Source organism: Musa acuminata, chromosome BXJ2-2 (genome assembly GCF_036884655.1).
Source record: "Musa acuminata AAA Group cultivar baxijiao chromosome BXJ2-2, Cavendish_Baxijiao_AAA, whole genome shotgun sequence".
Lineage (NCBI taxonomy): Eukaryota > Viridiplantae > Streptophyta > Magnoliopsida > Zingiberales > Musaceae > Musa > Musa acuminata.
In genome coordinates, this window is record NC_088339.1 from 23,590,555 (window position 1) to 23,603,060 (window position 12,506).

At 36.0% G+C, this 12,506-nt stretch overlaps 1 protein-coding gene across 3 annotated transcripts; it reads right to left on the bottom strand.

Moving 5' to 3' along the window:
• Window positions 1-135: 135 nt before the first annotated feature.
• On the bottom strand, window positions 136-12,189 carry LOC103972870 (sodium/hydrogen exchanger 6). 3 transcript variants are annotated; one of them, XM_065095537.1, is made up of 22 exons: window positions 11,898-12,189; window positions 9,514-9,565; window positions 9,370-9,429; window positions 9,232-9,256; window positions 9,058-9,143; window positions 8,849-8,960; window positions 7,825-7,887; window positions 7,710-7,729; window positions 7,515-7,612; window positions 6,567-6,595; window positions 5,162-5,193; window positions 5,032-5,079; window positions 4,905-4,965; window positions 4,729-4,826; window positions 4,522-4,597; window positions 4,404-4,423; window positions 3,473-3,570; window positions 3,283-3,392; window positions 2,088-2,168; window positions 1,527-1,624; window positions 1,359-1,438; window positions 136-461 (listed from the first exon to the last, which is right to left on the bottom strand). In XM_065095537.1, exons 1-22 carry the CDS (start codon window positions 12,079-12,081, stop codon window positions 412-414), a joined length of 1,581 nt encoding a protein of 526 aa, XP_064951609.1. In that variant the 5' UTR covers window positions 12,082-12,189; the 3' UTR covers window positions 136-411. The 3 variants fall into 3 exon arrangements, with proteins under 3 accessions (XP_064951609.1, XP_064951611.1, XP_064951610.1); XM_065095539.1 differs by lacking the exons at window positions 9,514-9,565; window positions 11,898-12,189 and having other exon boundaries at window positions 9,232-9,257; window positions 9,369-9,397; XM_065095538.1 differs by lacking the exons at window positions 136-461; window positions 1,359-1,438; window positions 1,527-1,624; window positions 2,088-2,168 and adding an exon at window positions 2,260-3,125 and having other exon boundaries at window positions 11,898-12,179.
• Between the last annotated feature and the right edge of the window lie 317 nt (window positions 12,190-12,506).

Genomic DNA, 12,506 nt, shown 5'->3' on the forward strand with positions numbered 1-12,506 from the left:
ACATAATAAAAACATTCGGGTGAGATATATCATCTCATGTGCCCATCGAGCTGTCTTTAATAACAATAATAATAAATTATTTTTCCTTTTTCACCTGTTTTTAAAGCAAAAAAATGGATGAGCAATACACGGTGATTACCCTGCAAAGGCAACTACATGAAATAATACTGAACCGCTGCGATGATATGTACATGATAAGCTGTCTTTCATCATTTCTCGGGTTAAAACTTATCGTGAAAATTATTTTGCTGCATTATCACGGTGTAAGGGAAGCTATGATTTCTTTTACATGGCTAATACACTTAATGAGGGAAAGTCGGTTGAATTCCTGCTTGGCGACTGTGAGCATGATGCTCGTGAAGAAGAACGATTAGGTTCTCGAGATCCCCAGGCGAATTAACGATATGGAATCTATGCACGGTCTTGGAATCTTCCTCTTGAAGGAGTCCGCATCGATTCATCTGATTTGCAACCATAAGAACACAGCTATCAGTGCAAAAGAATAGACAAAAGGTAACAACGCACAGAAACAGGCAACAAAACAGATAATATTTCAAAAGTCTGCAGCATTTTCAGACACCAGATACAGAAAAGTGGAATGTATGAGCTTACCAATGATTACAGAAGATGCCCTACCTCTATTTCCATCAAATAATTCATTAGGATAATTTGTATGAACTTTTAGCTTACATACAGAAAAGTTAATAAGTAAGCTGTCTTTGGCTCTTTACTAGTGCTGTTGGTAGGAAAAAATAATGACCAACACTCGTACAGGAACAAATCAAGTTATAAAAAGAGAACAGTATGTCTGCTGGTGCTGTTGGAGATACAACAGTTATTTCAGTATAAGTTGCAGAGAGGGACACAGTTAAAGAATTATCAAAGCATCGCATGCCTCAGTGACATGTTCTTTTGAATTAGCAATTTAGCATATTATTACTAACATACAATTGCTTGATAAAAATGCAAACATATACGGAAAAGAAAATAAAGAAATCCAATGAGGTTTAACTGACATGATGCTAGTATGGGCCATTTGATGGAACATATAGAATCTAACTGGAACTCAATTTATTCTGACCATATTTCCAGAACTCAATTGTCATAGTCAATGATCTTTTGACTATTAGGCAAGCTTTTGTTCTGGTGTCAATCCTTCTTTGGAGGCAATCTAGATGAGGAAATAGTGGGAACTGGTGTCTCAGAAAAAGACAAACTAAGACTGTTAAAAAAATTTCAAATAATTGTATAAGTTGATGCATGCACTCGTATGAGAGTTGAAATTCCACTAAAACAAAGTTGACCACAAACACTCAGATGCAGCTCATATCATACATAAGAAGGGCATTCTGTCTTACCAGAGACGTCCTCTTCTTCATTTTGACTAGTAAAGAATGGCGTGAGATAATTCTTATCCAATGCAGTGAAAGATGTTGTGCTGCAGCAGCAATCCAAGTACAAGCAGCTTATCAATGACTAATACTGCAGAAAACAAGGATATATAAACTATAAAATCTGAAGTAAACCTTTTATGGAACTCCTTAAGCCTCATTTTCAGGTTACTCCCAGATGATGTTCCTTCTTGATATGATGGGGCAATGTAGCCATTGTTACTCTCGATGGTCTGAAAGAATTGAGCATATATATGAATCACAAATATCTTGGCATGCCTTAAAGGTTAGTTCCAACTTGATTAAATAACAAGGGATATAAGTACTCTAGGAAGAATCGAAAGAATTAAAGGCACTTCCAACACCCAACAATTTGTTTATTTGGAAGAATTGGTTTAAAAGAAATAGAATATAATAAATCATTTTACTCATTTCTTCAACAATTTTACTGAACCCTCGGGCTCATGATATTGCTCATAAGGTGGTGCATGGTTAATGTTGTAGTCCAGATGCATCAGACAAAATGATTGTCAGTCAAATATATGGCTGTGCTGCATCATTTTCACATCAGCATTCTCATACTTGGATCACCAGATACAGAAAACAAAAAAGGAAACGGAATATGACCAGTAATATCTTAATTATCCAACAGAAGAAGAATGATAAACTGATTTGTCAGGTGCCAGAACAACTTACTTCAAGAGCCCCATCTTGACCATCACCTACTACTTCTAAAGCTTCAAGCATGGTACCAGTTGAGCCTCCAACCAATATTACCTGCACGAAAAACCACATCATTGTTTAAGAAAAAACACTTGAGCCTCAAGTTGATAAAGATAATGTTTCAAAATAAATGTAAAGTTTTTGAAGCATAATAAATGATCTTATTGGCTGAATCTTAAATGCCCTGAATAGAAACATAAATAAGCTTACAATATTCATTTTTTATTGTTTTAATCTTAAATATTCCAATTTGGAACATCATTTAGCTCAAATGTAGGGGAAATGAGAATGTGCATCAGAAGAAGCATCTGAAACAATGGGAAGAACATAATCAACTACCACCAAAGAAGAAGAAAGAGAAATTCCAGGAAAGAAACTTCTGGATACTACCTTCCATGATCCATTGCTTTGATTTTATAACTAAGTGAAGAATACATCTCAGCACTAAAATCTACTGAAGATTATCCATCATATTTCAAGCTCAAGAAGGCACTTCCATGCTGGCTCTAGCAAACATAGACTCACAAGATTCCATTTTCCATATCTTTTCAATTTGCTCTACTGCTTTTCCTATCCTCAAAATTATTACAATAGAGATACTGCATGCTGACACTACTGTATGCATGTATATAAAGTGCCATCTTTATGCAACAAGTTCAACTTCATTGATGGTTGCTGCAAAGAATTCTTGACAATATAGCCCAGGTAACCAACTTCGAGAACAATGCTCCATAACAATAAACAACAAAAAGATATAGTTAGACATATTTGAATTCCACAGAGTATGACTTATTGCACAAATAAGGCCTATGTACGACCAAATTTGTACATGCATGCAGATCAGGAAAGTTATTCTATGAATTACCAAACTTATAGGAACTTTAATATGGTGTGACATACTTGAAAAAGCATCCTAGAGCCAAGATGAGGGTTAGCTAAGAAAATATGTTTGTGTTACACTGAAAAGCTAAGCAGTAGGTAATTGACATCTTCAGAAGTATGATATGGCTCCTGCATAAAGTACATATCATAGTATCAAGAACATATTGAAGGAGAGAAAATATGAATCATGAGGTTATCAAAAAGCAAGCCATAACAACATGGATAAGTATTTGCACGTTTATTATATTTGACTGAAGCCAAATGCATTACTAGAATAAGCACCTACTGTTAAAACAATAATTGCAGTGGTAGCTGTGAAAATCGTTTTGCCATGTGCTTCAGGTAGATCATGTACTGATTGCAGAGCAAGTGCAAAAGCCATAGCCCCTCTAAGACCTGGATGTGCATAATGTATATGAATTTTAAATAAAAACTAAGCTAGACTTCAGTGATATCAAAGTAGCCCATGCACTCACCACTATACCACAGTGCCTTCTGATGCTTCAAAGGTATTTGGCGACTTGTTGGTCGAGCCATGTTGACCAAGTTAGCACAAACATAAACATGTGCTGCCCTAAAATTTAATCAATATGATCAATGAATTACATAAAAGCCTTCAAACAAATCATTTATGCGAGTTCCCAGAACTGAAATGGAAAAGCAAAGACTAAGAAAATGAAACACATAACAACACTAAAGCATAAAAAGACCCAAATGAACTCTAGCATATAATGTGTACACCAATTTTTTGTGAAGAAAGCTTCAGGATATCATGAATCCAATAAAACACCTAAAGTAACAGATTAAAGGCACCATGAGAGAGACAAGTTCTAGTTCTAGCATAACATGCCTAACATTGAACTAATTTTGCTATACCAACCTTCATATAGGCTCATAGCATGTACATGCTCAAAAAAATTTACTTCTACTATGTCAAGATTTATCAACAACTCTCAAATATATTAATGGATCAAAAAGGCATAAAATGCCAAGAATGAACCTTATTTGACAAAACTTGATCCTAGTCTTCGGGTCAACTTTATTAACCCTTGGTCAAGACACACCATATTTTTCCAAATCATACATATTAGAATGCACAAGATTATAAAGATACAAGAATTTCTTCTAAAAATTGCAAATCACGGGCTTAAATTAGGCTTTTAATATGTTTCTAATAAATAGCCAGCAATTTAAACCTGGATGAGTTGGTTCATTCAGGAACAAGGAAAAGACTGGCAGTGACCAAATCAATGTACAGGACGGGATGGAGAAGAAAATCAAGGCTGAGCCACAGTCTCCACTCTCCACATCAAGCTCATCAATATTAAAAAAGTAGAAAAACATATTTGTGGAGACTAAGGCACTATTTTTTTCATTGCTAGAGAAAATTAAAGGTGGCAGGCATACCTTGCAACACCTATGAAGATCTGTGTCATTAGTGAAGATTAAAGTCAAGGAGAAAATGATATTTATCTATTTCAAATGTAATAGAAAGTTTAGATAATGAATAAATAGGGAAGGATACAATTGAAAAGAAGATAAATCCTAGGTGTGACCACCTATGTTGCTCCATTGCAATGTCGAAACCCATGTATATAAACCTGCATACAAAACATAGTGAAGCTATGAATTGCAAAGACAGACATGGTAACTAACTAGGAAGAGACAGAAGTATGATCCAGCTTGAGTCATTAAAACTTATTATAAAGGCACTAACTGCATGTCATCTTACACAAATGTTTCTGCTAATGATGAAATCAAGTGGAAAAAGGCAGCAGCAAAGTGTTGAGATTTTTCTGATAAATTTGAGAAGGTATAATGCTTCATGACCTGCAACCAAAGCATAATATAATCATTTTGAAAAATGTCTGGCACAAAATATGGCTGTTTAAAATTATATGTACTTACAATTCCAGTGAACAGTATTGAGACAATGCCAGACAGACCTAATCCTTCTGCTAGCATGTAACTGCAAAAGTCGACGATAATGAGTACTTTGAAAAAACAAATTAGATTAGAAGACAAGATTACTTACGAGAAGTATGGGAAAAGGACAAAAAGACAGCATTCCAAGTTCTGAAGGCTGCAAGAAGAAATTGTATCAGTTCTTTAAATGGCATTGTCAAACTAGCAGATGAAATAAAGAAAAGATAAAAATTTCTTACTTGTCGATATCCAACCCAGCATATTTGAAGAGGTATCAAGTGGTTAAGGCTATTCAACACATATTTATAATTGTGACAAAGATATCCATCATCATCCAAAAAATTTAAAAAGAAATAATCAAGTGCTGTAATCAGATTCATGTAAAACAACATTATGTGGCTTGGCCTAAAGAACAATCATCAAGTACTATAATCAGTTTCCATGCAATGAGGGCTGTGGTTGTTCAAACTTCAAAACACCAACTTCCAATCACATCCCCTCCTGATATGTGGCAACAGTTTTTATCTCTTTTCCCCTTTTGTGATGACAAATACCACCGATAGCAAAACAATATTTAAGGAGTCACTCCTGCATCTTTTTTCTTCTCTGTTCTATTTTTTACCCTATAGATAGCATACCAAACACTGATGACTGTTAATTCTGTCAGTCATTAGATATATGTGCCAACAAAGGGAACCGTTGGCAGTTAAAATATGTTCCTACAGGAGATACTTGAGAATGTACACCTTTGTTGTTTGGCTAAGCATTTAGCTTATCCTAGCCAAAATGGAAGACCATGATCATCTAATGAAACTACAAGGCAGCAAAGAATGGTAACATCACCATTGTTGTTTATAATACGAGGATACTGGATGTATGACTTATCACATATATGCTTGGCTAGAAATGATATATCAAATATTCAGACACATTCAGCATATACAATTGTACTTTACTATATGTCAGCATTCAACATAAACCAGCAATACAACAATGTGCAATAGAAATGAATGTCTGTAACTGCCAGACAGACACACGACAAAACCTAGTTTCAGTAACGTAATATGAAGTAAACAAATCTAATTAACTTTATGATCTATACACTCAGGCTCTGATATCCAGAGAAACCAACGCATCAAATATCATTATACACCATGAGTATTCTTCTTTCTTTAGCATTCTAAGGATCATAAAAGCCTCAGTTGACAACAAAAACACAGAAGGAGAAAGGATATTGAAGGTCCAGTCATCTTTAAAAAGAGAGACCAGTTTGTCAATTCCCACATGATGAAAATAGATTTATAAAGGATACTTTCCCCAGAACAGAGTTAGGAATAAATAGAACTTTCTTTCAAGTAAAACGAACAACTTTCCAAGCCAAGATACAAATTTACAGCTATGCCTTCCTCTTGATTGGAAAATATTCCATAATTTCTGGATCAATTAATATCTTTTGATGTATCAGCAATGATCAAAGTGTGACCATCCTAGTTATTCTCTATAGAGTTGACAAAATACTCATAGGAGTATCACAAATAAAGAAAGAAATCCAATAGTCACAGAAGAAATAAAACAATAGTTGAGATCAAAAGGTTTCCACAAATTTTTTAACCACAGATAAATAAAATATGAATTAAAGGATATCAGAGCAGAAATAAATCCAACACCAACCCCTGTACAAAAGCAAACACATCTCAGATATGCTGACAAAGAAGCAATTTAATCGTAACTAACATTACTGAATATAAGGGCACAGTTAAGATGTACTAGAAATATTAATAAAACTTCAGCTCTAATTTGATCATTGCACATGTTATTCATAAGTGTATTCTATACAAGAGACTAATCAGAACCAAAGAAAATGTTGGAATGGTTAGAATTAATGGTGTTATTATACCAGAGAAGTGGTGATAATGTTATGTATGAATTTGCTAAATAACAGATATTTTCTGCAACACAGGCACATCAACTCATCTGTGTTTTCCAGAATTGTCCAATACCATTGTCATGTAACTTCTACAACCTTGTCCTCGCTATTGCCGTGATGCATCTTTTATATGACATTCTCTCACTTTAGTTATCCTAGATTTACCAATGAAGACTTTTCATCACAATGAAATTATTCACACCAAACCCACTTGCTTGGAGATTATCCAACATCGTCATCCATCACACAACTTTGCCAATTTTTATACTACTTGCAAAAGCTTTAGTTTTAAAATTTAAACAATGCACATAGTTACAGGTGAAGCCATCCAATTATCCTCACAAGTAACTGAACTACAAGGTTAGGCATATATTCACTCATCCTTCCCCTGCCCATCCTGTCTTATTTTTGTTTTTTTGGTCTAATAGATCCAAGATGTTGAAACTAATCATATTTCTGGATTTGCAGACATATTAAACCTCAGTTTGATTATCTTCAATAAACTATGATATCAATTTTGATCTGAGCAATTAAATCTTCTATTAGCAATCCATAGCCAAAAGAAGCTTACTTTGTAAAGAATTCTTAATTTAGTTCATCAACATGAAAAATTAAGACAACAAGAAATTTCTGACAACAATATTAGCAGCAAATCTGATTCTAACCTGATGACATTGAGCCAACAAATGTCTCGAGAAACCGCACAACAATTAGAAAAAAATTTTGTCCTGATGAGGCATGACTTTGAACTGATGACATGGTCCTAAAGTAAAAAGATTCTGTCAAACACTGAAAAGAAAGGATGGAGCAGAAGTGTGAAAGGCATCCTCAAGCTCTTGAACAAACCCTCTCGAACAAACCTGTACAAGGAGATTGCCATCTGTATTGCCAAAAAATAACAGCAAAGTCAACCAACATGCAAGATAACTGGGAGATGCAAAAATATAGATTTAAGATACTGGATACAGAACATACAGCATCGTTTAGAACAGATTCTCCAAACACCAAGGCATATAGATTCACATCGGTACCAAGTTCCTGAACCAGAAAAGAATATATGAAACCAGTGAAATAAACATAACCAAAGGATAGCTCAGCAACTCCCGAGTTGCTTGATTATTGTAACATTATCTTAAGATGTATTATCAACTGTACTCATTATGTTTCATTCTGGCAGGGTAACAAGATGGGAAACACCCATCTTGAAACATGCTACTCAACATATGTGTTCATACAATTTTAAGCCAGACTAGTACATGATCAAACTGGCCAAGTTCACACTTCAACAAGGAGCCAGCCAATTCTTATATCATGAGTAGGGTTCACTGAACCCTGACAACTTAAGCCTTGTGAGGGAGCGAGAACAGCCACTGCACATATTTTTTAGGATGGAAAATAGGAAGGCTTAATGCAGAAGAAAGTTTAAGGTTACTCTTTGTGACTTGAGAGACCAGGATTCCAACTTGGAGGTATGGCTCCATACATTGAAGCATTGGTGGGCGCATCATGTAGTGTAGTACACTGCCCTTTTCTATTCCTGATACCATGCAGTTAATAGCATTGCTTTGATTTTTTTTCTATTACTATCTCTTGCTTCTATTTCCTTTTTTTTCCTGTGCCAGCAGCAGAACAACTGTGTTGTATTTGGCTTGGTAGCACATGGCGTGCCATAATGTGCCATTTTGATAGCTAGCAAAAACCCTCCTTGCTGCCAGAACTTATATCCTCGGTTTCAAGCATTAGAACTACAGTGAGACACCAGCTTGCTTTCATCAAATGCAAAGAACCTCAATAGGCTATGACCTAGAATGCCTAATAGAGATTACGGAACTTTAATATCCATCTCATCTTTTCTAAAATTAAATGTCCTCGATAAACTAAGTTTGATGGGAAATTCCGATAAGAAAAACACAGATTGCTAATGTTTTCTGATAGACAAATTTTAGCCAGAGATACATAATCCATAAAAGGATATGATAAATAGGAATGATTAAGAAACCTGGAATATTGACAGAACAGTAACAGGATCAGTTGCAGATATGAGAGCACCAAACATCAGGCACTCAACTAATGGCAATTTGTACATCAGAAACGTTAAACCACCAAGATATCTGCCAAAATAATGACACATAAGATATGAAAAGAAGTTTGAAACCACAAAATCTTATCCCGTAAAATATGGGGAGCAAAGGGTTAAGACATACTTACACTAAAACCCCTGTTACCACTGAAGCAATAAATGTTCCTAAGATAGCAAATGTGACAATGGCCCCAAAGTTTGAAAAGAATGGTTTCTGTCAGTATCAGTTATACAAATACATCAGATACAATTTTAAATGCAAGAACAGAAGCTCAAGAATAAATATGGCATCAGAAACTTACCGGTGCTAAACTGAACCCTGATTGGGTGTGCTAAAGTTAAAGAGAAACAGCATACAATATAGAATGATACTAATCCTTCAAATATCATTTAACAGTAAAATAATAAATAATAATTTTAGCATGTGCTTAGTAGGATATAATATAATTGGCGGCAGCAAGAAAAGGAAGAAAAATTCCTCATGGAAATTAAACCACCTCCTGCAATAGAGCAAAAGACGGAAGCACTAAGGATCAGGTATACTGGTCAAAGAGTTCATAAAATGAGGCATAAGGCATGCACACCTGATACTGGTTTCAGTATCTGAAATATTAGCAAGTCCACCAACAAGTAAACCTGTAAATATAAAAGCAATTGATCTTTATTGCGGTTAAAAGTATTCACAGAAAGAAAAGAAATTGCAACAACTTTAAGTTTCTTTTTAAAGAAACTTCCTGTCAGATTGGTATATAAGGCATCATGTTTTTTTTTCTTTTTATCAAACATGCCATGTGAGGAACACATGGGCAGGAAAACATAACTATCTGGATATTAAAGGTAACAAAGTGTTAACGAAGATCAACTAGTGTTATTCATGTATTGAAGGAAAAGAATAGCATGCCAAATCATATAAGAAACTAAAATTGTAGTATAAGCATCCACAAGGCTTCAAAAACCTGAAATCTGGTGTCTTTTGTTATGTATCTAATCCACAGAATTGTCAGTAAAATAGGTAGTTTACATGTGCTGCAGGATATTTATTTATTGCTTAAACATTCAAAGTGTTCATTCAAATTAGCTCATCTACAACCCTCTTCCTTGCTTAATAAGGCATAGAGCATAATAAAAGGGATGTAAACATAATCAATCAGAAAATTAGGATCAGGAAGAGAATCATCAACTTGGGCAAGTATTTGCTACAACAAAGTAGACACGGTATCAGAACAGTGTTCTTCTCATAGTAGTGAGGTTACATCACTCCATCTAGTCATACACATCAAGCAACAACCAGATTATGTACGTTAATGAAACCAGAGATTTGAAGGATAAGAAGGCTCACATGAGATTTAGAGTTGGAAGAAAGTATGACACTGTTGTTGGGTATAATAAGTCAAAGACAGTAAAATACTAGCTCTGCAGATCTCCACTTCATCTGATGCATTTAACCACAGCCATATCGTTGGATTACAAACCAACAACAAAAATCCTTAGACCATAAACTTTCAACCTTTTTATCTAGTAATAAAATCACATCCTTAAATCCTGAATGTGTGTCACCTGTTGAGACTCCGCAACCATGTACTTCATTAAGAAGCCACTCAAAAACGCCCGCAACCTAACTCACAATTGAAAGATCAACAAAAATTTAATGGTTTTTCCATCACAGAGCCACCAGTCTCAGCATTTGCTGATCACACTATGATCATGTACTGCATCCCATAACTGCAAGTCCCAAGAATAACAGAGAAGCCATAAAATTTTTGAACTAGTATACAAATCTGAGTTCCTAATCTACCATACTTTACCTGACATGTAAAACTAACTCGATTCCTGAATGCAATTCTATCGCCAGAACATGAAGAATTCTGAGGTACTAGTTAAAGGAATCAACAAAAATCTTTCTGCCTCTCTGGTAGATATTTCAAATGGTAGCAAATCTTCCACCATTCTCTCTCTTCTTTTTTTCAAAGGATAATCGGTTAAAATGAGATTTGATCATCTTATCTTCCTATCAGTAGTCAAAGCTTTTATCAGCCAAGCTAGCTGAAATCTTTAAAAAAAATGATCAGATGAGAATCTGAACCTCGACCTAATCTGAATCTCAACCTTTGATAAGCAGGTCTGGTATACCAATAAAGTTTATCGAAGGAGACCTCAACCTTTGTAAGTGGGTGTGGTCCCACTACCAATGTTTTAGGTGTGAAAAATCAAATGATATTTTGAGTCATCAACCCCTAGTAAGTGGGTCTAGTGCACTACCACCATAAACAACAATCTATATGCATCAAAACTTTGTGCACAATAAATATCAAACTATTTGTTTATCGTTGCCAACAGTTAAATCAATAAAAATCTAAGAATACCCTATTTCATCATGGATCGTCATGTCTACTGGCTTTGCACAAGAGATTGTACAATTTGCAACTTAAAAAAAATGCTGTTCCAAAAGAACAATTTAAACCACAAATTTTCACGAAAACAATTCCTATAAAGAACAGTGACGTCTCATAATCCTATCATACGTCGAGAGACATTCTTCTAGAGCTATGGAATACACTCGTAAACTTAACAAGCCCAGTGTGAGCATCAAGACCTCATGATAGTACACTATCTTCTCCTTTAGAACTTGTCTTCAAGTGTAAATTATTTGTTTATGAAACAAATCCTCTGATGATTAATTTCATTCCCCTTCATATGGATGCGCTAGGTTTCAGTTACTACAGATACTCGATAATCGATTTAATCGCTAACAATAATGAACAACAAAACCGATCGGTGGTAAAAACAATCCAAACCAAACCATTTTTTGGCCAAAATTATCTCCAAGAAGGCAATTTCAGAACCCTCCAACATATAAATTAACGGCAGAAGCAATCAAGTAAGAACACAAGGAGCGTGATAAAGGAGTCCACGCGCATCAAACGGGCCGTGGAAAGAAAGGGAGGAGACAAAAAAGGGGGACGGGTACCTATGATGAGGGAAGCGCTGGCCTCGGGGACGTAGTAGAACTTGTGACGGCGGAGAACATGGCCGACGACGAAGGAAAGCACCAGCATAGAGATCTGCAGGAGGATCCCCACCCCAGCCGCTTGCTGCTCCTTGCCCGGCGGCGGGCTCACAGCCGGTGGCGCCGTCACGTTGAGTCCCAACATCGACGGCGATCGGGCGAACCCCCCTGACCACCACAGGCGTCACTTCTCCGCTGCTCCTCGACCTTTCAACGGAGAGAGAGAGAGAGAGAGAGAGAGGGAAGGAGGGGGGGGGGGGGGGGGGAGAATATAAGAGGTCGGCGAGAAGAGGTAGACGCGAACGCGAATGCTATGAACTCTTTTCCCACCTATTTATGATCTACCCAATCGATCACCTTCGTTACTGTTGGAAGCATTTGGTGCCAACGGGACCCACCGTCAGATACAATTTGAAAGGTACAAAGTTGCTCTTTTTACCAGCCATTTGTTCGTTCCACGTGGCAACTATCAGCACCGTTTGGATTTGCCGTTGTTTGAATCGGCGAAAAGATCGAAGACGATGAGATCAACGACGATGATGCCAAGTCGTAGAACTCGATGGCATCATC